This window comes from Amphiprion ocellaris, chromosome 22 (genome assembly GCF_022539595.1).
Source record: "Amphiprion ocellaris isolate individual 3 ecotype Okinawa chromosome 22, ASM2253959v1, whole genome shotgun sequence".
NCBI classification, from domain to species: Eukaryota; Metazoa; Chordata; class Actinopteri; family Pomacentridae; genus Amphiprion; species Amphiprion ocellaris.
In genome coordinates, this window is record NC_072787.1 from 1,560,326 (window position 1) to 1,579,539 (window position 19,214).

Sequence of the window (19,214 nt, forward strand, 5' to 3'; positions counted from 1 at the left end):
GAATCACTGGAATAGTTGTTGCACACGTCTTTAATTGCTGTAGAGACAAATATTTCCTGCTCTGCTCGCAGAACAGGCTGGTCAGAAAAATCCTCACTAAAAGTAGAGTGAGGAAAACTCTTACAGTTGGGAAGCTGTAACTTGAGAACATTTGGTGCTACTGCCAGAAAAAGATGGCTTCAATGATTAATCAGTCGCTGATTAAGTTTCTGTTCATTAACTAATTAATTAATTGCTTCAGCTCTGAAAAGAACAACCAAAGTATTGTTTCAACAAGCAGAGTATTGCTGTCTACCAGCCAGTCTGCACACAGAGTTTATTACTGCTTTGTTCAAAAGTTTGTGGTCATCTTCCAATTTCATGTTTTCCATGAAAACTCCCACTTTTCTCCATGTGCTAACATAACTGCACAAGGGTTTTCTAATCATCAATGAGCCTTTCAACACCATTAGCTAACACAATGTAGCATTAGAACACAGGAGTGATGGTTGCTGGAAATGTTCCTCTGTACCCCTATGGAGATATTCCATTAAAATTTCCATAAAATTCTAGCTGTTTCCAGCTAGAATAGTCATTTACCACATTAACAATGTCTACACTGGATTTATCATTCATTTAATGTTATCTGCATTGGAAAAAAAACTGCTTTTCTTTCAAAAACAAGAAAATTTCTAAATGACCCCAAACTTTTTGTTATTTATCGCTTAACCGGAAATGGCTTCGTGTTACTTCCGGTTGTAGTTCTTGACCCCAAGTTGTAGTTCTAGTTGTAGTTCTTGACCCCGAGTTGTAGTTCTAGTTGTAGTTCTTGACCCCTAGTTGTAGTTCTTGACCCCTAGTTGTAGTTCTAGTTGTAGTTCTTGAACCCTAGTTGTAGTTCTAGTTGTAGTTCTTGACCCCAAGTTGTAGTTCTACTTGTAGTTCTTGACCCCTAGTTGTAGTTCTTGACCCTGAGTTGTAGTTCTTGACCCTGAATTGTAGTTCTTTACATCTAGTTGTAGTTCTTGAGTCCTAGTTGTGGGTTTTGTTTCCTGGTTGTCGTTTTGACTTCAAGTGATGACTTTTGTTTCTTCATCTTAGAGTTTTGCTTGTAGTTTGAACACTAGTTTTAGTTTTTCGCCCTTAGTGGTAGTTTTCAGTTTCCCGTTTGAGTATTTCTGTGTTCTGATCCTGTTTTTGTGAAAATAAAATCTTTAATTAATTCTGAGTTTTGTCGTGTCTCTTGCCCAGCACTTGAGCCTTTGAAATCCATAACACTTTTGAATGGTAGTGTGTGTAAAAGACATCAGATGTTGTATATATTGAGAGTGCGGAAAAAATAAATCACAATTATTAGAATCTGCTTTAATGCTACCTAATCATCTGCGTAGATCTGAATGAGTGCAGCAGCAGCAGCATGGAGCAACTCTTTCAGGCAGACTCTCCAGTTCTGCTCCTGATGAATGTCTCCTTCTGTCACCAAGGGCTGCTCTAGAGGGAATTGTCAGGTTTCTCTCTATAATGCCATTAGGTTTTGACCTTACAATGTAAACTGAGATGACATATGTTATGATGTGGTGCTAGTATTTGGTGAAGGTGAAAGTGCCAAGAAACATAACTATGTTCTGGCAAAAGGCAGGATGAGAACATGGCTACTGGAATCACTCTAATGCAGGTTTCCACAAAAAAGGATTTTTCATATTTTTCCTGATGCATTTAATCCACTGGTTAAGGTTCTGTTTCAATAGAAACTCTACTCGATGTGTTACTGGTTTGAATTATTTTACTCCTAGTGGCAACATTTAGAAATAAACTCACAACACGGCATCTCTCCTCTCTGTGACCCAGGGACCCACTTCATCAAATATGCAACATGCAAGCTGTGCCTCCTAACATGAATTAATTCCTCTGGTGGTAATTCTGACACATTTAAAAAAGAGCACCAGGCTTCCAACCAGAACTTACAAATTCATCCGCAGGGTGAAGAGAGACAATTAGCTTGTTTCCTGTCTAAGTCTTTGCTACTGACTGTCAGATAAAAACTAAAAAATATTCTTTAAAAAAACACTATTAACAATTAAATGAAAGCATTTTTTGTAGCCTGAAGCTACAGTATTTAATCAGCTGTGGTGTGATTTTGTATTAATGGTTGATGGTTGTTGACAAAAAGGCCACTAACTGTAAGTGGTACCAGAGCAGAATACAATTATGATTCATTTATTGTTGCACTAAAAAATGTTGTGATTTCTGCACATGGACACAGATCTCTCAGGGGCTTTTTGTTGAGCTCTCATCAGCATTAATATTGATGATGATCATTTCCATACAGTATAATATCAACCTATGCACCGGTCTGTCTTTACTTCTACAGTTCTCACAGTTCTTCAAAATGTGTTAAATATCATAGATTTAGCTTTGCGTCCTACAGGGCCTATGTCAATCAGCTTCATGAGGTCATCACCTGGAATGAGATCCAGGTAACAAGTGAGTTTTTTCAAGTTAATAAGCAGAATTATTTGACTCTTAATGTGTTAGGGAACATCGGTTGTGTTGTGCAAAAGTATTATACAGGGTCCCTAAAGTCTGGACACACAGGAAATCTCATTAACTATATATTTTTTTCCTCCGCAGACTAAATATGACTTTGTGGAAAGAAGACCCTAACCCTAACCCTAGGGGTAGTAGGGTTAGGGTAGGGGTTAGTAGGGATAGGGGTAGTAGGGTCAGGGTTAGTAGGGTTAGGGTTAGTAAGGTTAGGGGTAGTAGGGTCAGGGGTGGTAGGGCTGGGGTTAGTAGGGTTAGGGGTAGTACAGTTATCGTTCGTATGGTTAGTAGGGTTAGGGGTATGGGAGTGAGTTTTTGGTATTAGCATGAATTTTAGCTATGACCTACTCTTTAGTTTGGTCTGATACATTTTGTCATCCAGAACAGGGTTTGTCCATGGCACTGATTATTTAAACTTTTTAACCACCTTCACCACTATGGAAAAGCCAAGTGGAATCCTCCTTGGATGATTATGAAGTACCAGTTCAACTCTTTCTTGTTTCGATAAAACCATTTACTCTGTGAAGGCAAAAAAAAATTATAGTTAATGAGATTTCCTATGTGTCCAGACTTTAGCGACATCCTGTAGAGTAAATAGCCCTATTTACCACCTGGAGCAGAGAGAACCACTCTGCTCAGTAAAAAAGAAACACACCATCATTTTTTGGCACATGAAGGTTAGTCAGTGCAGGAAAAATAAGAATTCAGGGCTGTTAAATTGGTTCTTATGAGAACAGCTCCAGGAAAGGAAGAGTTCTCTCTACTGCAGAGGATTTGTTCATTAGAGTCAGCAACAGTCAATGAACTGAAGTTGGGGTAGGCAGAATCTCTTTGGCATCACTGAGCAGAAATTCCATATAAACCTTTCAATCAGTTGTAATTCAATTGACGTGAGAAAAAAATAGACTTTTGCACCTCCTTCTGGCCTATGCTTTAAGAGTTTAGGGTTTGCTGGTGGCATTGTTGGTGATTTATTCAGAATTCAGCGTCCACTAAACCAGCATGGCTACCACACACCCTGCAGCGACACACTTCATCTGGTCTGAGCTCAGCTGGACCAACATTTGCTTTCCAGCAGAGCAATGATCTGAAACTGTCCAGGCTCCAGGGCTGCATCACATGACCTGGCCTCCAGAACCACTGACCTTAACACAACTCAGATGGTGTGTGATGAGTTTGACTGCAAAACAAAGGAAAAACAGCCAACAAGCACACAGCATGTCAGGGAACTCCTTCAAGACTCTCCAGGTGACGACTTCACTTCTTTTTTCACTGCATGAATCCATTTTTTTGATATTTAAAGTTACAGTTCTCATGTCTTCAGTTTTGTTCTATGATGTAAAAAACATTAAAACACTGAAAACCCTGTCATGCAGGGGTGTCCAACATGCGGCCCGTGGGGCCAAAAGCGGTCCTCCAGAGGGTCCAATCCGGCCCTCAAAGTGTAAAAATTCCAGAGAAGACATTAACTGCAGATTGTAAATTAGTAAAACTATAAACTTAATTTCTAGACCATTTGTCAGATTTTTGTCATTGATAAGATAAACTTTATTGATCCCACAGTGGGGAAAGTTCACCATTACAGCAGCTCCAAGGACAAAAAAAATGACTTTTGTCATTTTTCTCATGTTTTTGTTGTTTTGTTTCTCATTTTTGTTGTTTTGTTTCACGTTTTTGTGTTTCTTTTTTGTCTCGCTTGTGTTTTTTTGTCTTATTTTTTTATCATTTTGTGTTTTGCTTTATGCGTTGTTTTTGGTCTCGCTGGTGTAGTTTGTCTCATTTCTTGTCATTTTTTTGTCTCATTTTTAAATATTTTGTCTTGTTTTTGTTGTTTTTTTGTCTCTAGTCTGACTTTTGTCATTTTGAACATATTGTAAAATCCTCTGTGGTTCAGTTCCAGATGACTAAATGTTGTGTTCCTTTGTCGACACTCTGTGATCTGGAAGTTGTAATGTGGAAATGATAAACTGAGGCTGAATGTTGTTGAAATTAAATAATTTTTTAAAAAGAAATTTCAGGTTGTTCATAATGTTTTGTAAAAAGATAATTCCTTAAATGTGAACATTTTCAGAACGTATCTTTTTTTGCACTAAAACAAAGCTATTTATTGGTTATTATGCTGTGATTTTACTGGTCACTTGAGATCTAATTGGGCTGAATGTGGAACTAACGAGGTTGACATCTCTGCTTTAATGAGTGGTTGTGTCCAAACTTTGGATTGGCTGAAAGCTGTGACAGGACTTTCCAGTAGCAGTGGGAAGAGATAAAAGTCTCCATACCTGGTTTCCTTTAGGACCAGCCTCTCCTCTCTCCCCCTAATGAGACAACAGTCAGTGTTAGAGCAGCTCCACCTTACATTCAGGTGACAGTCAGACTTCTAAGTTAATAACAGTAATACCATCCTGCTACTGTACAGCCAACCAAGCCGCATGCTCAACACACTGATGTGGATCAGGGCTGTTTGTTCTGCGTTTATGTGCCTGAGCTCGCTGCTTCTGATGTGTGAAGGACAACCTTCAGCCTCATTAAAATTAATCATGTCATCGAAGCGCAAAATAAATAATACATCAGCAAGTATGTGTTATGTTAGGCTGTCAATGTTTCCACTGTACAACATTTAAATCATGTACATTCCTGACAGCAGCACTATAAATCATTCACAAAGTGAGCCTCTGGTGCTGTTTGCAGACTTCATTAAGTACAAATAAAAGCAGGTTTGTCTGTTTGATTTTATATCTGTTTTGGTATTTGAGTTGACTCTCACCTTATGGCCTTTAAACCCCGGCAGGCCCATGGCACCCGGCTGCCCTGGAAAGCCCGGCTCACCCGCTGAGCCCTGGAGAGGTTAAAGAACAGTCATCAAAAAAGAAGAAGTGGAGGATGTTCTATCCTTTAATGTCCATCATGTGTTGGTTTGGAAACTTCATCTTCTTTATCCAACAGATAAAAGCAGAAATGAAAGTTTTAAAAGTTTCCAGGTGTGTGTCTGCATTTTCTGTCTCCAGTAACAGCCGTTAATCAAGGCTGGTTAAATACGTCTGGTTGAAAACTTTTCAAGCGCTGCTTTACTCGTGAACTCATCACTTCTGAAGCAACACGAAGTACGGCACCTTGAAAAGAACCAAAGTTACCTGTAATTAAGAAGCGCAGCAGAGACAACTCAGATTGTTTTTGAAATCACATTTGTGGGCGTAAAATGACATTCGTGGGCGTAATTGCTCAGAAACATGTCACTTAACAAACAAGCGGCATTAAAAGTGTAACTGTCAGTCATGAGGAGGAAGCAGACTGCAGGCTGGTGGAATAAGCACCACTGACAGGAGGAAGCCAGCACCGAGACGAGTTCTTTAAAACCTTCACCTTTACGTGGGCGACAGGCTAGACTCTCTGGGAATAAAGGCACAAACAGTGTTCGTGCTATCCAATACTGACTCTTTGTTTAGAAAAATTACATGAAAGTTAACTTTTTCTGTCATCTTTGAATCAGTTATGGCAGAATTTTTTGTTTCTTTTAACATTTAATAAGATTTTACAGTTGATTTCTTAATTGTCATCATAATGTGTAGTATTTATTTGAATATTTTTGCCTTGTAGATATATATATAAAGAGCCTAATCACAGGGTAAAGGCTTCATGAAAATATAGCTATCATATAGATCAGGGGTGTCCAACATGCGGCCCGTGGGCCAAAAGAGGTCCTCCAGAGGGTCCAATCCGGCCCTCAAAGTGTAAAAATTCCAGAGAAGACATTAACTGCAGATTGTAAATTAGTAAAACTATAAATTTAAAATAATTTCTAGACCATGACAAGTTGTTTTGATCATGAAGTAAAAATATTAAATTGTTCATTGTTTGTCATTTTCTGTCTAATTTTTGTCATATTTTTTCCTGTTTTTGTTTTTGGCTTTTTTCTTTTTGTTGTTTGTCTCTTTCTGTCTCACTTGTGTTTTTTGTCTTATTTTTGTCATTTTGTGTTTTGTCTTAATCAATGTTTTGTGTATCGTTTTTGTGGTTTTGTTTCTTTTTTTGTCTTGTGTCATTTGTCCATGTTTTTGTCACTTTGCAACTTTTTTGTCCAATTTTTTGTCTGTTTTTGTTGTGTTTCATGTGGTTTGTCTCATTTTTTGCCATTTTCTGTCTCATTTTTGTCATATTTTGTCTTGTTTTTATTGCTTTTCTGTCTTTTTTGTTTGATCTTTGTCATTTGTCTTGTGTTTTTGTCATTTTGTGTTTCCTTTTTGTTATTTTTTGTCTCGTTTGTGTCATTTGTATAATTTTTGTCTCGTTTTTGTCCATATTTTGTGGCTTTGTGATGTTTTTGTCTCATTTTTTTCTCGCTTTTGTCATTTTGTGTCTCATTTGTCGTTATGCGTCACATTTTTGTAATATTTTGTCCTGTTTTTGTTGTTTTTTTACATTTTTTTTCTTTTTTGTCGTTTGTCTCTTTCTGTCTCACTTGTGGGTTTTTTTGTCTTATTTTTGTCATTTTGTGTTTTGCTTTAATCAGTGTTTTGTGTATCATTTTTGTATTTTTGTTTCTTTTTTTGTCTCTTTTGTGTCATTTGTCTGTAACTTTTTTTTAACTTTCTTTTTGTTTTATTCGTGTTGTTTGTCTCATTTTTTGTCATTTTCTGTCTCGTTTTTGTAATATTTTGTCTTGTTTTTGTTGTTTTTTTGTCTCTAGTCTGAGTTTTGTCGTTTTGATTATAAAGTAAAATCCTGTATTACTCAGTTCCAGACATCTGTGACTGAATGTGTTGTTCCTTTATAGACACTCTGTGATCTGAAAGTTGTAAAGTGTAAATGATAGACTGAGGCTGAATGTTGATGAAATTTAACTTATTTTTCTTCAGAAATTTCAGGTTGTTGATGTTTTGTTGAAGATAATTCCTGAAATGTGACCATTTTTGCTCTAAAACAAAGGGAAATTTTGGAGTTTTAGGTTATTATGCTGTTATTTTACAGGTCACTTTAGATCAAATTGGGCTGAATGTGGAACCTGAACTAAAGTTAGTTTGACACCTCTGATATAGACAGATTTTATTATTCATTGAGGTTTAAAATTATATTTCTGTGAATAGAACATAGATTTTTGCTGTTATTGAAACATTTTGTTGTATATTTATATTAGTAGAGTTGGAAAAGCAGCATTTTGATGCACACAGGCTGTGCATTGAGCCATCTGAATATGTTGGCTGAGTCCAGACTTTGAGCTGGCGATGAATCAAACCTGCTAAAACCCAGCCCAACATTTTTCTTCATGTCTTCATGGCGGTACTGACATTTGCTGCGTCTCTATTCAAGTGCAGCACAAGTTTTTTACCAAATTCTGAGGAAAATGTGCCAAGTCAATGTGCCATCCTAATTAATGTTTCCATCTTCGATCATTATGCAAATATTTAGGAGTTGGCTCATGACGATAATCAGCTGGGGAAGCTATTTGTGCAATAATATGATGGCAACACAACATTTCTGTTCTCTTAACCCTCTGAACCCAAAAACGCACTGGCAGGATTGAAAACTTCTCTTTTAAACATCACAAAAATTACACAGTTTATCATACTTAGAAACGATAAATGCACAAAGAAACATCAGTTTAAACTTTTTGATAATCATTGAATGTATCAGGAGTGACGTATGGTTCATTTGGGAAAAATAGACCAGAATAAGATTAAAATGTGACATTTCATCAAAACTCCTTATTCTACATGTCTACATGATGACAAACTTTTGATGGATAGTGTATCAAAATACAGTAAAATACAGTAAAAATATAGAAAAATAAGGGTTTTCTAATCATCAGTGAGCCTTTCAACACCATTAGCTAACACAATGTAGCATTAGAACACAGGAGTGATGGTTGCTGGAAATGTTCCTCTGTACCCCTATGGAGATATTCCATTAAAAACCAGCTGTTTCCACAGTCTACACTGGATTTATCATTCATTTAATGGTATCTTCATTGAAAAAAAAATCACTTTTTTTCTATATTATAAACACCTATATGTCTATTCATTGATTCAACTGTCAACCACAATTTTATTTGAATTGAAAAACTTCACTTATTGTGTCAAATATTGCCATTTGACTACACTGCAATTAATATCGATTAATTAATTACAAAGCCTGTAATTAATTAGATACATTTTTTAATCGCGTCCGCCACTAGTAAAAATATAATAAAATATATTAAAAATATTGTAAAAAAATACAGTAAAAAATAGTAAAATACAGCAAAAATTGAGTCAAAAAATGAAAAATATACTAAAGCATAGTAAACTATAGTGAAAATACAGAAAGAGCTGTGAAGTTGATTTCAGACGTGTGAAAACTGTAGACGCTGTAAAAATGCAGATACATTTTTGACTGCTACTACTTTTTGTTATTTCATGCTTCCTGTACATCATCATGTATTTTTAAAATCTGTTTCCATTGAACATAATCTCAGTTTGCTTTTATTGATATGGAAACTTTTACAACTCAGCCAAGTGTGATGTTTCTAATTATTATTTATTTATTTAGCAATATTTCAAGATATAATATAACAATCCCACTCACGATTTTCTGTGTGGAAATTGAAGATGCACATAAAAATATAAATATAGTAGAAACTGTGTGTAGTTAGATCATAATATTGTCATGAACTGTGGGTGACTGAACCCACTCTGGAAGTGAAGTTTGAATATTTGGACGGTTAAACAAAGAACAGTCAGTTACCTTATTTCCTCATATTCTGATTAATTTAAGTCCTAGATGACTGAAATTAAAGAAGTGTTTTTGAAGTGAGCTGTTACAACCTAACCTTCTAGCAACAGTGAAGTCAGAAGTAAATCCCTGTGAACATGCAGAAGTCCAGCTCCACTCACCTTCTGGCCTGGTGGACCAAGAGGACCAGCAGTCCCCGGCTCTCCACACTTCCCCTAAAGGAAAGACACACACATCTGTCTGAGATCCTTCCTTTCACCACATCATCAGCTTTAATCCAGGTCTTAGAGCCGTATTTAACATCCCAGAGAGCAGCACACGGGTCGCTGAGGGCATTCTGGGTATAACTGCTGTTTGCATTCATATACGTGCAGCAGACATGTACAGGGGATTGAAGTGAAGTGGAATATAAATCGCTGTGTGCAGTGATTAATCATCATTCTTTCAGCCAGTCCCATTACTGGTCTCTCCCCTGTTAACCTGCTGTGTCCATCACAGAAGCAAATTTAGAGGACAGACAGCTTTTCTAAGCGTGAGGAGTGTCTTGCTGTCGGGGCTAACGTGGAAATGTGAAGCGTTACGAATCTGGTTAAATTCCTGTTCAAGGGGAGTTGTTCACCTCTGCTGCTGCATCCATGGATTGTTGGGTTTTACAGACATATTCTTAACTTTAACCTCATGAATGGTCATCTCCATAATATAATATTTAAATGTGTACGGTAAATTTCTAGTTTCATTTCAGTTTTATTTGTCAGCTGGAAAGCATTTAGTTCAGTTGTTTAAAATGTGGCTGTATCGCCACAGGGAAGGACGATTAGCTGATTGCTATGGCATTCTGCTAATAAGGATCTTTACAAAAAACAAATCAACAGTGACGGCCGGTCAATAAAGGTTGTGCGGACTTGTTTTAAGCTAATGGCATCAGCATTTGGATCAAAATTAATTATAATCATCTTGTTTCCATAATTGCCAACTGATTCCAGTCTGATTTTTTAGAGTTTGAAATGGATTTGATGCTAAGGCGCTGTGAACACGGAGCTACATGTCCTGACCAACCTGCTCTGTCACAGATTGTGTGTTCCTTGCAATAAGAGGGTGAAGTCAAACTTCAGATCAGCTGATAGTGAGGCTTCCTCAAAGAATCTTTAGCTCAGTACAAACTGCTTCACAAAGTCCCACTTAACAGCATCAATCGAAGCTCATTTACTCGTCAGGGTGTGCATAATTGAACATGTCTATTGATGTCGCTCATCGACTGATGGAACCGTTCCTTCATCAGGTGGCACTGGGCTGAAAACAGGCCTGGCTTCTCAGCACCACATCAAGGAGGCAGTTTTCACCTTCATATATATGAAACTGCCTCCTCTCCCTCCGTGTTTGTGCCTTGCATGTTGCGCCGAGTACACAAATTCCAAAGGGACAGGAAATGTGCATTTCAAGGTCAGAGAAATATGAAAATGTCCTCGTGCCCCCTGAGTTCATTTCTGTGGAGATGAAGACCGGGCCCTAAGAGGGGCTCCCCATCGGTTTTACATAGAAAGGTCACTTTAATGACATTTCTAGAGGTTTGGAGAGACTAAAAGCCACAAAATGTTTTCCTGTTTTCATTTGTCTCTCCAACTTTGTGCAATGACAGATCCTATCTATTTGTGTAAAACTTCACTTTGCATAAATGTCTGAGAACAAATGTGTTTTTGTTGAGGAGACAAATGCACACACACACACACACACACACACACACAAACACACACACACACACATCAGCGGTACTAATATGCACCGTTCTTGGCAGGATGGCATTTATCACATATTCAGAAACACCTACATAGTGATTCCAAACAAGTTGATTCCCTCTCAGCAAAATGCAGTTTTCTCCACGGGAGCATCAAGAGAGCAGGCAGGGAGGGGGAACATTAGAGGAGCAGCAGGACATTAGCATAAGAACTAATTAGAACGTTCAACACACAGACCTTGGGACCATCTCGGCCGATCTCTCCGGGCGGCCCCTGGGGTCCCTGGACTCCCTGGACAGAGAGAGATATTGAGGGGAAAAGGGAGAAAGAGAGAGGGAAGGAGAGGGAGGGAGAGAATGAGATGAAAGAGACAGACTCAGTGCTTCAGGCTGAATGTGACGGAGTGCATGACGGCTTAGTCAGGAGGCACTGAAGGAGAAATGAGATGGCTCAGGTCCACTCGCACCAAAACACACACACAGACACACACACACACACACACACACACACACACACACACACACACGCACACGCACACGCACACACACACAGCGGCCATATTCAACAAGGCATTCTGCTGTATCAAGAGCCCGGCTCCAAGCTGCATGTCAGCCGCTGTATTTTCCTATATGCAGAAAAAACTCATAGAAATAAACTCTCCTGTCCAATAATATGTCTGACTGTAAGCGAGAAACACACAATAGAAGGCTCCTTTTAATAAAAAGCCAGAACACAGGTTCAATATTATTATCACTGTTATAGATCAGAATATTTTAAAATACTGTTAATACAAATCAGGTCTAAATATGTAATGTGGAACATCCCTTCCTACTCACCTGCTCAAAGTCTCTGTGAACAAGGAGACCTGCTGGCCTCATGATGTCCATCCTTCAGTAGTTCATGTGTTCATGAAATAGGACTCTGACAGTGAAGTTTTGCCTTTGATAGCTTAATGTTTTACTTTCTATATCACTGATGATTCAAATGAGTTGCTATTTAAGGTATATTTACTCAATCTGTCATTTAGAGTAAAACAGAAATACACTTGGACGTCCTGTTAACCCGCACCACAACTCGTTTATCTAACTTATGTTTTCTGCTTGTTGTCACTGTTTCTGATTTTCAGATAAAGTGAGGTTTTCCTTGTAACGTGCGATTGAAGTTGTGGAAGACTGTATTTTTACACAAACTTTTCCTAACTTTAGCTGAGTAGTTTTGGTGCCTAAACTTAAGAAAGCAGTGAGTTAAATCAAACTCAAGTCACAAAACAGGATAAGAAAGAATGATCAGACACACAAAGCTCAGTCTGAATGGAAGTCCAGTGACTTATACCACCTCAACCACTGTGTATACATATAATTATATAAACCCAAACATAGAAGAAAATTTGCAAAAATTGCAAAAATAATATATAGATATAGATATAGAAATAATAGTAAATAATAATAATAAAACTAAAACTGATGTATTTTTGCAACAGGTGGTTTTACAGGGTTAAACTAGATTAACTCTTATTTGTCCATCAGTGTTGAACATTCATGCAGGTGATACTGATGCCAATGGACACCTGGTGCTTATCTCTGAGATGACCTGTTATTATTAGCATTATTTAAGCTGACTGTGGCTGATAGGAGAGCTAATATCAGAGCTTTGTTGCGTAAATATTGTAAACAACACGACACCTGCTGTACATACTGAGGTAGTGTTGATAAACCTTCCTCGACAGCATGAGTCTTTTCTCGGTTCTTACAATCAAGTTTTCACAGCTTGAGGTCTGAATTATTTACTCACCTTAAGCTCTTTTAGATAACAAAAGTGTTTTATGTTAAAATAACCCAATAGTAAGCTTGATAGTTTACAACACAGCGAGTTGTAGCAACAAATAGAAATGAAAAACAGGATTCTAAGCAACAAGAAACACACCATCATGTGTCTGCTGGTATATAAGCAGGCGTATCTGAAATGCCAGATGTGATTGGAGTCGCCGGGGTCAACTGACAGTTAGTTTGAATTCTATGTATATTTATTATCACATGATTGGAGGTGGTTGCCTGGATACAAGGAGGGAGGCTCCTCCTGCCCACAGACACAGCTCTCCTCCCTCTTGACTTCGTGCATGTGCATGTGCGTGTGCATGTGTCAGATAATTCAGAGGCCCACTGCAGACATAACGTCACAGCAGTGTTCTGTTATACTGACAGGAACAGAAAGAGGAGGATGAGGACTAGAAGATGAAGCTGGTGGTTGTGGAAAGGTGACCTCTGTGAAGCCTCACAGTCTGATCTGTGGAGCATCTGCACAGGCTTTTAGCTGCAACACGGCTTTAGAGCGAAACGCAGCCTGAGAAAGATCACATTTGAATTAAAATGGTTCTCCGTTTAAAAAAACAAACAAAAAAAAACATGTTGGATTAGGACACAGAAAAGATTCTCCATCGTCTTCTGTTGAAATGTTGATCCACTGATGACCCATACTTAAATCTAAAGAGTTTTTTCTTTTAGCAATGAAGATGTCTCCTTCTTTAAGGTGTTAAATGTCACCTCATGATTCCAGTCCTCACTACATCCACCTGTACTGCCACATTTTGGCCATGAGAGGGCAGCAGGACGACGAACACAGAGTCCAATCATCAGCTCTGTGTTCTCTAAGCTCTGCTGTAATTGCATCTCTCCATGTGTAATCTTGTTTACCAGAGGGGGGTGCCCACGCTGTGTGTACAGCAGTAACCCCACACACACTCAGCTGACTTCTGGCCTAGATTAACAAGCACTCACTACCTTAATGACATCGCTAAATAAATCAAACGGACTCATAAGGAGCCCGGGCTAAATTAATGATCTCATTAGGAGTGCACTGCAGGGACGGGGATGTGGATGTGGAATTCAGCAGATTCCACACATAAAACCATAAAAAGACCAATGTGAAACCGGTGGACCCTGATAGTTAAAGAGCTAACAACTGAGAAGATGCTTTAAATATTTGGATTCCCTGAGGCGTAATGTGGGATAAATGGGCATGGAGTGCAACTAGATCAGTAACATGATCCCTTCTGGAAAGCCAATGAGGGCTGACTGTATGCATGAGACCAGCATGGAGAATTGACATCAGATTAATGAAAAATGCTGCAAGTGTAGAAGGAGGTAGAGACAAATGTGCTCCCTCCATGCTGTCAGCTGCTTCTTTTCACCTGCTTCACCCAGAGGGAGTTAAAGCCTCAATGTACTTCAAAGTAGGTCATATGAAGTCTGAGCACATCCAGAACCAGAAGTGTTCCTAGCAAAACATCCTAGTGGTCTTCACACTCTGCTTCCTTTCAGTCCTAACACCAAGAACTGCCAGATGGAGATGCTGCCAGGAGATTCATTTTGATCGTCTCAAAGACATTCATGGCGTTCATTCAGTTGCACCATAACAATGTGAAGGAAGTAGCTTCCTAGTAGTAACAAAATGGTTCAGAATTCTATATTCTGTTCTTTAAGTCCTATACAGGGGGTCCTCCACTTACATCGGCGTTCTGCTCCTACTTATCTATGTAAGTCGATTTTCACCAGAAGTCAGAACTCCAACAAAAATGTAAACAAAGCCATTCCGTGCATCACGATATCGATCAGTTCTTCATAAAGTCATGAACACCAACGACTTTCATGCATGAATGGATCATTTTACAAGATAACAGAATATTGTAAAGGACTGATATTGTTGCTGATCTTGAGGTTTCAATGTTTATTGTTCAGTTCCAGATTTACCTAATGTCAGTGAACGTGCCATGTTTAGTTAGCTCACCTCTGATTGGCTGAGAGTCAGCAGTAGAGAGAGCTGGGAACTGAGGCTAATTCTGGAGCTAAGTTATGGGGTTTTTCTAGTTATTCTGGCGTTGACTACGGTCCACAGTAGCCTGTGTGAAGGTTCAATAAACCAGCAGAGAACCAGATAAAGTCTCACTCATTCATCACAGAGGGTCGCTACAATATGTTGACCTGTTTTTACAACTAGACCCATGTTGGTCGGTGTTTCTTCCTGTTCCCAGCGTTTTATTCTATCTAATTTCACTTCCATGGAGACGGCTTTCCTTTTCTTCCAAGCATCAGAAGAGTCTGACTTATGCTGGGAGCCATAATGAAGGACAAAAAGTTAGTGAATGTAGCACAATCCAAGGTGGTGTACAACCAGAGAATGGAAACAAAGCCGTCTGATAGCGCCACGTGACGACTTATTCATCCACTTCACTCATCAACTAGTTCCATGTAACTAGTTCAGACATAATGACAAAACGGCATAGGTCGATGATGTCATAATCTGAGGACCCCTGCATATGCTACTCGATGAGCTGAAAAGCACTTTGCTTGAAGTACACTAAGATCTTAATGCATGTTGGGTAATGTTGTCCTCAAAGATCCATTCTGAAGGTTTCTCTCTGCTTTCCTTTCACCCTCTGTAGCCCTTTATGATGCCCTGCCTGAATGTGGTTCTGGTTAAAAGGACGTTCTTTAGTCCCACTGTCTCCAGAGTGCCTGCTCAAAGGCAATCATTTGGATTTGTTGGGCTTTTCTCTACAGTATATCATTACATAGACCTTAATGTGCAAAGTTCCTTCAGATAACTTGTAGGTTATCTCAGTCTGCCAGTTCAGGTTGAGATAATGTGAATCGACATTACATAAACAAAACTCAATTGAACTGCATTAAACTTTAAGAAACATTTCAAATGTTCTACTCACCAGTGTTCCCTTTATTCCAGGTGGACCTTGAGGCCCAGGTAAACCTTTCTCACCCTAAAAACACATTGACGAACGCAGTGTGTTAATAACTTTAAGAGACCAACAGTTGTGACACGTGTTGCTTTCAAATCAGATCTTACTGGAGCTCCCTGTGGACCTGCTTCTCCAGGAGGTCCCTGGGCTCCCTGTGGATGACAAGACAGACGTGATTATGGACGATGGTACCAAACGTTTTCCAGCCTGTTTCAGGGAAATTCCAGTGGGACTGATATAATAGATTTTTTATGCTGAAGTTATGCTGAAAAATGCTCTAACATTTGTCATTTACACAAGTTTAAGCCCACTAAAACTGGTATTCATTTGGGGATTTACTACAATATTTTGTTGTCATTATTGGGCCTACTGTCTGTTGACTTATTTCTTTATGTATTTTATTGTACCTGAGTGATTACAGATGTTCCATGCTTGTATTCTGCCACACTGTATATTGTATTTAATGTATGTAACGCCCTGTAATATTTTACTGGACACACAAGACAGAAGACTTTAGCTGAAGTTGAAAGAGGCTGCTTTGCTCCTAGTGATAAGCCGATGTTGTCCCATGTGTGTAATTTGTGCACAGGGCCTCAATATGTAGTTTTCCAGTATTCTAAGCGCCTTTAGGACTTCTCATCAATGCCAGTCTCAAAGTTAAGCTTGACAACCGCCTCTTTACATCGGAAACAGCAGTTGACAGAACAATCTCTCTTTAAGCTCCATTTACTCGCTTAATTTTCTTAAAGTCAGTGTGATGTGGTTGAAAGCTCCAGAACAAGCAGACGAGTCAACCCTGAATGGAGATTGTTTTGTAAACTCCTGTTTCCGAGTCGGGAATGAGACGTTCAGCTCACTGTAGTAAGGGCTTCTGTCTGCATGTGTTTGAGTTGTTTTTTCCACTAACGTGCCTAAAAGCTTCATTTAGAATCTATAGATAGCATATCTCACCACCACTATAGCGTAATCACATTTAACAAAACACTACCGCCCATGAGGAGACATTTCTAATGATTCTCCTTCAACCTTTACAACACAGAATTATCCCGACTCTGCAGCTAATGATGTATATAGTACAAAACTCTAACTGGGATTCATCACTAGAATAGGATTGTTTTCCATCGTGTGCTGTGAGATTCTGCTGTCTAAACCCACTCTGAGTGTTTCGTCTTGTTTGTCCTCCTGAGAATGGATGGACAGCCTTCTTTTCACAGGACTTTTGCTGATTGGTGTTGTTTTCTTTATTTAGCGAACTCAGTGAACAAAGCTTGATGCATTTATTTCATGATGCTGAGGTCATTTCTGGCCGTGCTTTAGATGCAACAGATCTAGTTCCAGTGTTTTAGAGCCCTGTTCTCAGAATAATCTGACTTCTGATGCCATGTTTCTTACATCCACAATGCTACTTAGAAAGCAATGTTCTGCTGGAAACCTGAGGCCCAGTCATATTTAGAACAGGTGGATGAACAATGGCCGCAGGTTGATTGAGTTGAACACAAACCAGAGTGTCGTCTGAGTTTTGCTTCAATAGAAGGATACAACTCAAGGAAATCAGAGTTAACATGTTCAGTGTTCCCAACCTGTTATAGTTTAATTACTGAACTATAACTCTGAAATATTTCTTCTTTAACAGCAGGTGAAGAGAATAACTTTGATCATTTTGCTACAATGTAATGTTCTGCTGCAAACCTTGGATGCTGACATTCATGTGTTTGTGGCTCTGACATGTCCCACCTACATAACAGAGTGGCAGACCATGAGTAACAGTGTATACATGGTAAATATGACCACTTGCTGTAATTTGGTTTTCATTTATGGAGCTTTTCCACTAGCACCTACTCGGCTTGACTCAGCTCAACTCTACTCGGTTTGTGAGGTTTTCCATTAGGGCTAGTACCTGATACCAGGTACTATTTTAGTACCTACTGGGCCGGGGCTCCAAGCGAGCTGAGTCGAGCCAATAATGTGGCGTCTACAGAGTGCAGGCCACTGATTGGACAGGAAGTGATGACACATGAGACCTGTACCTTGGGCAAATGAAGAGGTCCAGACTTCTCTGTCTTTGGTGTCGGACCAAAGAATACAGAGAGAGCTGGATGGTGCAACTCTCAATGAGAAAGTTTATCAGGAGGTCTCTGAGCAGATGGCCATCCATGGATACAGCAGGACAATGAAGCAGTGTTGGGAGAAGCTGAAAAAGCTCAGAAGTGACCATCAAGAACCGCAACGGCCGGAGTGGGTCAAACCAGAGGTGTTGGAAGTGGTTTAGCCAAATGGACGCCATTTACAGGCACTGACTGACGAGCAACAGGAGGGAGAGTGGCCTCAACTCCACCGCTGCATTATTAGAGACCATGTTGGAGGACGGTCAGTGTTTTGTGACTCCACCCATGATGAGGTGGTACTCAGCTGTAATGGAAAACGACCTAAACCAAGTCGAGTCGAGCCGAGTAGGTGCTAGTGGAAAAACGCCTTTATTGTTGTTGGCTCAGTAGCGCCCTCTATGGAGCTGTAGTGTGTAGTGTGCGTTGGTGCCACAGCCCGGACTCATAAATGGTTGTTTTCTTGATGTCCTTTTTGCTTATTTTATGAGTATATATACACTATGATCTATTCAGATGTTCATTGGAGTGTGTTGACATATATTTAATGTTTTTATTTGTTTAAATATCAACCCATGAGCTAGCTAACTAGCATTAGCCTAATGAACGTGCTGCTACCTTTTTAGTGTGTTGTGCACGAGATGCCGGTTGACCAGAGGTTTTCTTAGATTTAACAGGTATACACTATGTTTTATTAGCATGTTAACATTGTATAATTGTGTAAAACTGACTGTCAGGTCCTGACAGGCGTGCATGAGACGCCTGAGCCTGCTGACCAGCGGTTTTCTTAGATTTACCAGAATAAACGGCACAAAGAAGACATCTCAGCCATCCAACTTCTTTATACAAAAATGACACAATGCAGAGTAGAGGGGTTTAGAACCAGCCAGTGACAGCAAGACATGTTCTTTTTTTGATTCTCAAAGTACAGAAGCACTTGTATTCTTGTTTTTTTTCCTGTATACAATATTAGAAAGGTCTGTTGCTGTTTTTGATTATTTGCAAGTAGAACCCTGTAATTTAGACACTATACTGCTAAGAATGAGTTAGGGGTCACATTATGCCGTGTCTGGTCATGTCATGCATTCAGTATTTATCAGATGTCGTTTGGAAAAACATGCTGTTGGAAAAGCAGCTCCACTGACTCTCCAGTTGACAAATGGATAAATGGATCAGTCTATGTAAACCTGCACTGGAGATTCCACTACAGATAAGTTTGTTTATGCGTGTGTGTGTGTGTGTGTGTGTGTGTGTGTGTGTGTGTGTGTGTGTGTGTGTGTGTGTGTGTGTGTGTGTGTGTGCGTGCGTGCGTGCGTGCGTGTGTGTGTGATAGAGTAAACTAGGTGTAATCCTGAGGTTTTAAATGAGTGTTAGATGTGGATCTCAGCAGGTGTCTGACAT

At 39.2% G+C, this 19,214-nt stretch overlaps 1 protein-coding gene across 1 annotated transcript in view; it reads right to left on the reverse strand.

Moving 5' to 3' along the window:
* Positions 1–19,214, reverse strand: part of si:dkey-225n22.4 (collagen alpha-1(XXI) chain) — a 93,624-nt gene that overhangs the window by 18,892 nt on the left and 55,518 nt on the right. Inside the window, exons 20-25 of the mRNA XM_023265456.3 lie at positions 15,819–15,863; positions 15,679–15,732; positions 11,199–11,252; positions 9,390–9,443; positions 5,288–5,359; positions 4,803–4,838 (exon numbers count right to left, since the gene is read on the reverse strand). Coding sequence (XP_023121224.1) covers positions 4,803–4,838; positions 5,288–5,359; positions 9,390–9,443; positions 11,199–11,252; positions 15,679–15,732; positions 15,819–15,863 — 315 coding nt within the window. The remainder of the gene's footprint in view (positions 1–4,802; positions 4,839–5,287; positions 5,360–9,389; positions 9,444–11,198; positions 11,253–15,678; positions 15,733–15,818; positions 15,864–19,214) is intronic.